Raw genomic sequence first — 7,189 nt, forward strand, 5'->3', positions numbered from 1 at the left:
GACACAAAACTACTACTCTGCAGATTTCATCCTCCTCCTCTTTGTATTACAAAAGTAAAATATTAATATAATAATAATAATATTAGAGTCATTGTCAAACACAACTAAAAACTACAACACTTATCATCATTCATTCCCTGCTATCTATCAGTTGGATCAACTCTCTTTCTCTCACTCTCTCAATTTCATTGTCAATCAATCAATCAATATATTACTCATCAATATATTTATAGATTGGTATACAGATAGACAGACAGGTAGACAAACAAGTCAGACAGTTATTATTATTATTATTATTATTTCAACACACTCCCTTTTAAATAATATTCCAAATCAACAAACAATCAATCCATCTCTTCTGTCATTTTTTCTCTTTTCTCTTTTTTTTTAAAATATCCATTTCATAATTAATTACCTGTATATATATATTATTAGTTTATTTATATATATTAGGAAGTAATTACAATTACAAAAAAAAAAAGAAAAAGAAAAAAGAATGAATATAATTAATTATTTTAGACATTCTCAAAATTATTCTTTATATAATAATCCAAATCCTATATTTCATCAAGTCAATGATTTAAATGGATCTCAAGAACCAAACAATAATAATAATAATAGCAGTAATAATGGTAATAACGGTAATAATAATAATAGTAATAATGGAAATCAAAAACAATCATCATCATCATCATCTCAATCATCAACCTCTCAATTACAACCATCACAAACACAATTATCAATACTTCAACAAAATGGAAAATATAATAATGGAAATACACAAGTAAACCGAACAAGTAGTTTTACACCTTCACCAGTGTTGTATATGACACCAATGGCACCAATCGATTATGGTATTTCAGACGATATGTTGATGGAAGAGAAATTGGATGGTGGTTGTTTATCTGCAACCTCTAGTCCTGCATTTCCTTCGAGTGAACAAGATGCAGTTGTTCCTGATTACATTTCAAGTATGATGATGTCTTGTTTAGACTCTGAACTCTCCATTAAATATGGTATTTCAAGTTTCCAAGGTACTCGTAGATATATGGAAGATAGACAAAAAATTAAAATTGGTTTTGATAATAATCCAAATGTTTCTTTATTTGGTGTATTTGATGGTCATGGTGGTTATGTAAGAAATGAAAAACAAACAAACAAATAATATTTAATATTAATCTTTCTTTTTATTTGTTTCTTTGTATCTTTTAGAAATGTGCAGAATTTGTAAAGAAAAGAATTGTACAATATATGAATAAATTTTTAAAAGAGAATAAAACTGGATACTCGAGTGGAAAGAATAGTAATGGGTCATCGGCAGCTTCGAGTCCAGCAATGTACGAGTCACCAAATTGGCTAAAGAAAAATGTGATTGGGTGTGGTAGTTACAATGAAATTCAACAACGAAGCGAGTTTCTTCAACAAGCGTTATTTAGTACCTTTCAAACACTGGACAATCGTTATTACAAGAAATACAGACAAAAGAATGAAAGTGGAACTACATGCTTGGTGGCACTATTATCTGCTCCTCCAAACCTTCAACCTCTGTTGATTGTAGCCAACGCCGGTGATTCACGTGGAGTACTGTGTCGCAGTGGCAAGGCAATTGCGCTGTCATTTGACCACAAACCTGGTAATCCAAAAGAGAAACAACGTATCAATACGGCTGGTGGAAAGGTCGAATGGGATTACTCTGAACGTATTTGGCGTGTAGCAGGTGTATTGTCAGTGTCACGTGGTATTGGTGATATTCCACTTAAAAAATGGGTTATATGTGATCCAGAGTTTGTAGTCATTCCACTTAAATGTATATCACCTAATAGTCAAGTAGGTGTCAGTAGTGGTGGTGGTGGTGGTGGAGCAGGTGCCAACCTTCGAAACAGTGGAAAGTTCTTTGGTTACTCTTCACCATTAAGTGTCGGTTCGCCACTCACCCCATCCAAATTATCGTCATCTCCATTCAGTCCCAAACTACTGCTCTCACGTAAGAGCAAGCGTCATTCATCCCCTCTCAATACCCACAACCAAACACCTGCTGGTTATGCAGCATCCTCTCCCATGTCTGGTGCTTCAAATCCTTTGTCACCAGAATCATCAATACCATCTTCACCAAATTTTAATAATCATTCAAACAACGTACCAACAACAACAACAACAACAACTAGTACATCAGACGATTCAGTTGTACCAGATATTGATAATAACAATCCAATTGAAATTGTCAGTCATCAACATCGAAATCATTTATCAAATTCTTCGAGTCCAAACTCATCACCAAAACTATCTAGAAGACAATCAGTTGGTGTTGTTAAAAAGTCAGCTCAACCAAGCTCCACGTCCTCTAACCAACAAGGAAGTTACAATATTAGTAAAAACAAACATTGTTCTCCAATGCAACCAGCCACACCAAATATAGAATTGGATCAATATTTTGTTGTTGCTACCGATGGTATTTGGGATGCGTTTACCAACCAAGAATTGATTGATTTCATCAACAACACCATCTATGATATCTACAGTACAAAGAGATTGGATTGGGATCCAACAGATATTGCTAAACGAGTCACAATGGAGGCTTGCATTAGAGGTAGTGGTGACAATAGTACTGTCATCATTGTCAAATGTTTATCTCAATAAATAAATTAATTAATTAATATATTTTAAATTATATTATTTTTTTGAATAATTATATATGTTTAGTTATGAGAGAAAAAATCAACATTCCAACACACAATTTATGTATTAAAAATCATCGATGAACAATCCATCACCATCATCACCTCTTATTCTTTTCTTTTAAAAAGAATAATGAATATACATTATACATTATACATTATACATTATATATATATATCTTCAGATCAACTCTATAAAACATCAACATTAATATAAAATAGAGAGAGAGAGACAAAAGACAAATCTTTAGGGATTGATTAACAAACTTGTTAATCATGGATGATGCAACCTTTATAGGATATATTCATTTCATTAGATATATTAATGTTAGGACAACACCAAAGATTAGATTATTGGTAGAGATATTCTGTTTGTTTGTCATTGCTATCTTTTCAGCTGCTCTATTATTATTACATACTCAATATGTTGGCAAAGTATGATCAAAGTTATAATAAAGAGAATGATTTATTTACTTATTCATAATATGTTATTATAGGCAGATTGTATTCTAGAAGTATTTAATAGTAATTTCCCAAAGTATAAATTTGATATACTTTCCATTCATGTAGGAGGAGAACAAGAAGAAAATACTTGAAAGAAAGAAAGAAAGAAAATATTAATAATAATTTAAATTATTGAATATTTAGATTAAAGAAGAAGATCTTGCATATAGTCATTTAAGAGATATTGTATTATCAGGATCATCACAAACTACTGGTAGTAGTGGTAGTAGTGATTTGGATGGTACTGAAGAAGATGGAGGAGATAGGGAGAAAAAAGATTATCATTGGGATCCAGTAAGTGGAACTACAATTGGAGGTAAAAGAGTACCTGGTGGTGGTGGTAGTGGATCATCAAAGATTGGAGATAATTATCCATTTTCTCAACCTATAGAAGATCGTCATCATCATTTGAAAAGACCTAATCCCAATTTATATGAATCATTACAATCAAAGAAAAGAGTGGTAGCAACACAAGAAGAGAATATGGAGCTATTGAATCTATTTCTTTACGAGACTCAACAGAAATATGAGTTTTCATTACAAAAAGGATTCTTACTTCTCTCACCAGACATACGGACAATGTACAACATTACAACATTTCAAATCAATATATTCACCAATCAAACTTGTCTTGGTGGACCATACCACAAGATGCTTATTAAATTACTAGGTTATGATATTGTTATTATCAATAATTTGGTTAATAGTTTTAAAGGAAATGGTTATTTAAAGATATTTGATGATAATTCTTTAATTAATCTTTCTCAATATTCTTCTCCTGAAAGAGAATTTTCTTATGGTATGTAAATATAAATAATTAATATAATTATATTGTTTGTTATATTAATATTCTATTTATTTATTTAATTTTTAGAATATATTATTTATTTAATTCAATGTATAGTCAAAGTTAATTTAATATTTTTTTCAACTATTATTGTTTTTGGAATTGGTAGAATTGGAGTATTTTTCTTATCACGGTGTATGTAATCAACTAAATATCAACAATTCATTCTATAATAATATTTAATTAATTAATTATTTTTAAATTATAGTTTTTGATGCAAGTCCTCGAGGGTTTCATGTTTTAATGATTCATAATTGTATCATTGGATTAATTTTTGTAATTGTACAGATTGGCAACATTTATTTATTCTCATATTTCCTATTACCAGAATATCTGGTATTTTTAATTTGTTCTCTTTTTTCTTCCTATGTTTCAACTTGGGGGTATGTAATATATACACTTAATCAAATGAAATATGAAACTAATATTAATTTTCGTACCTTAGATTAAGATCAAAAGAAAGTATAAAATATTATCCAATTATGTTTCTTGGTATTTTATATCTTTTAGGACACTATGTTATGATATTTCCATCAGGTTTTCATATGATATCTTTTTGCTTATCATATACAACCACCGAGTATCTACTAGTTTTATGCATTTTAAATTTCGAATTACCTGCAGTCATGAATAATCGAATACCATCACCCTATAATTACATGGATGTCGATATCAATCAAATAATTAATAATAATAATTTATACTCTGAAGAGGAGGAAGAGGAAGAAGAAGAAGAAGAAGATGATGAACAAGAAGAGGATGAACAACAAGAGTATGATGAAGGACAACAACAACAACAACAACAACAACAAGAACAACAAGTACAATAATGAATCACCAAATTTGAATAGTTGGAATTGGTTTAATTGAATAAATTCAAACCTCAACATATAGTTTATACTATATTACCAATTATAGTCATACATGGAATATAAAGGGGTGTCCTTGAATACAAGGCAAATCGATCACTTGAAACCAGAGACATTTTCCACCTTGAATGATTTTTTCAGATATTTAAAGGAAATTCATAGGTCATAAAAATTGATGACGTTGAAGACGCGGGTTCTCTCTCCTGCAAATATAAATATTGTAAAGGAATAGCCTATCTATCTTTTTTCTACATATACATATATCAATTTATCTATAGAGATGGAATCAATTTTAGAAAACTTTGTAGAGGTTACACTTGTACCTTCTGCAGTATGTGTATTTGTGTTTTTTGCAACATGTATTACATTCGATCTTATTGCAGCCAACAAGACATTAAGAAAAAAGTTTATGATTCAACAAGTAACAGAAACACCTGAAAAGATCAAAGAGATGATCAGTGTGGCAATGAGAAACCTCTTTGTCGGCATGATCATTTTGTTTTTGTTACATCCATTACACAAGCTCATCATTACCGTCGGAGATTATGATGTGCTCAAGGAACTTGGTGTATTAGTAGTCATGCTCTTTTTGGCAGACGCAGACTTTTATTGGAGTCACAGACTCTTGCATCACAAATACTTTTATGCCAGTTGTCACAAGCTCCATCACTCGTGCAAGCATCCAGTACCATGGACAAGTCTCTATGTCGATTGGGGAGAGTTTTTTATTGCCATTCTCTCTAGTTTCTTGGTGCCACTCTGGACTGCCCCTCTACTTGGTCTCCATCCACACTACTACACCTACAGTTTGTACTTGTTGGTCATCACCTTTTCATTGGTCATGTCACATGATGGCATGGAATTGCCTTTCCTATCGGCCACCCATCATGACGAACATCACCTTTTATTCACTGGTAACTATGGTTCGAGAATCGGTCTTTGGGATGTATTATGTTCTACAACAATCAAATCTAAAAAATCAAATTAATAAATTAATAATCAAACAATTACAAAACATAACAATGACATTCTTTTCTTTTTTAAACAATTTCTATTTTATTATTTTAATATTATCTTTAATTGGATTGAATATTCGTAATGTTTAAGAGTGGATCAATTAGAGATCAAGAAATATTAGATACACTCGAATTAAATAAAGAATATGTAAAGTCATTATTAAATAACAATGGTCTTCAACAACAAAGATCTGTAGTACTCAACAGTAACAACAATGATAATGATAAAGGAACAATCTCTTCAACGACAACTACTACAAAGGATGATAAAACAGTTGATGATCATGAATTGATGATGAGAGATAGAGGTACTGGTAGAAACTTTAGTCCTAGTATTGGTTATCTTCAAAATGTAATACACCATATGGTCGATCACAACACTTATCTTACAGATCAAGAATCAAAATTGTACAATTCAACAACAACAAATAACAACAAGAATCGTAATGATGATCATACTCCTTTTAAACAAGGTCGTTCCTCTTCATCATCTTCATCTTCAACTTTATTCTCTCCTTATTCAAGACATCAAGACAATCATAAAAGAAGTAGAAACGTTCAAAGAAGAGAACCAACATCACAGTATGATAGAGAAAGAGATGAATACAACAAAAAGAGAGAGCAGACATATAATAATCGAATGAAATCAATGCTCCAACCATCCCCATCTTCAACAACAACAACAACAAAAAGAGATCGTGACGATAATTATTATTACAACTCCTCTGAAGATGATCATTATAGTGATGATTATTCAATGGATTCTGGTTATGATGACAATGACGACGACGAGATCCCAGAGATATTGACAAGAACTCAAGTAAGAGGTAGAGGAAGGATTGGAAGCAGAGCCAATGATGAACAAAAAGATAAGGAATTGTTGTACAGATTAAAAGACAATTATGGAATTAATTTAGATGTGTATGGACCATCGGAAAGAAGAAGTAGAAGTAGGACAAGAAGTAGGAGTCCAAGTCAAAATAGGTTTAGAAGTAAGAGTCCAATAAGCAAAAGAGATCGTCACAAGACCCGCCAAGATCTAGATTGGAAATCTTCAAGTACAAAAAGAAAAGAAAGGAAATCGAGTCGATCAAGAAGTACTTCGTCATCATCATCAAGTGACGGTAGTAGTGAAGATGAAAAGAAAAAAAGAAAGAAAAGAAAAGAAAGGAAAAGAGAAAAAAGAAAAAAGAAAAAGAGTAAAAGGAAAAATAAATCAACAGATGGCAGCAACAAGGACTAAGCCCCCTAAAGTAATTGATCGACAATGATTATGAT

The 7,189-nt window shown here is 31.3% G+C and overlaps 3 protein-coding genes across 3 annotated transcripts; all 3 read left to right on the plus strand.

Annotated features, from left to right (window-relative positions):
* Positions 1 to 496: 496 nt before the first annotated feature.
* Positions 497 to 2,637, plus strand: DFA_07457 (protein phosphatase 2C; the record flags this gene model as incomplete). The annotated part of the gene is made up of 2 exons (XM_004367259.1): positions 497 to 1,135; positions 1,213 to 2,637. 2 exons carry the CDS (start codon positions 497 to 499, stop codon positions 2,635 to 2,637), a joined length of 2,064 nt encoding a protein of 687 aa, XP_004367316.1.
* Positions 2,638 to 2,951: 314 nt separating this feature from the next.
* DFA_07458 (uncharacterized protein) lies at positions 2,952 to 5,883 on the plus strand (the record flags this gene model as incomplete). The annotated part of the gene is made up of 7 exons (XM_004367260.1): positions 2,952 to 3,110; positions 3,173 to 3,241; positions 3,324 to 3,978; positions 4,054 to 4,161; positions 4,235 to 4,409; positions 4,472 to 4,847; positions 5,176 to 5,883. 7 exons carry the CDS (start codon positions 2,952 to 2,954, stop codon positions 5,881 to 5,883), a joined length of 2,250 nt encoding a protein of 749 aa, XP_004367317.1.
* A 110-nt stretch (positions 5,884 to 5,993) lies between these two features.
* On the plus strand, positions 5,994 to 7,154 carry DFA_07459 (uncharacterized protein; the record flags this gene model as incomplete). Its single annotated transcript, XM_004367261.1, has 1 exon — positions 5,994 to 7,154. The coding sequence occupies one exon, from the start codon at positions 5,994 to 5,996 to the stop codon at positions 7,152 to 7,154; it is 1,161 nt and encodes a 386-aa protein (XP_004367318.1).
* Positions 7,155 to 7,189: the final 35 nt, after the last annotated feature.

This window comes from Cavenderia fasciculata, assembly GCF_000203815.1.
Source record: "Cavenderia fasciculata unplaced genomic scaffold Scf_ET2XIPL01CNAVH-3, whole genome shotgun sequence".
Classification (NCBI taxonomy): domain Eukaryota; phylum Evosea; class Eumycetozoa; order Acytosteliales; family Cavenderiaceae; genus Cavenderia; species Cavenderia fasciculata.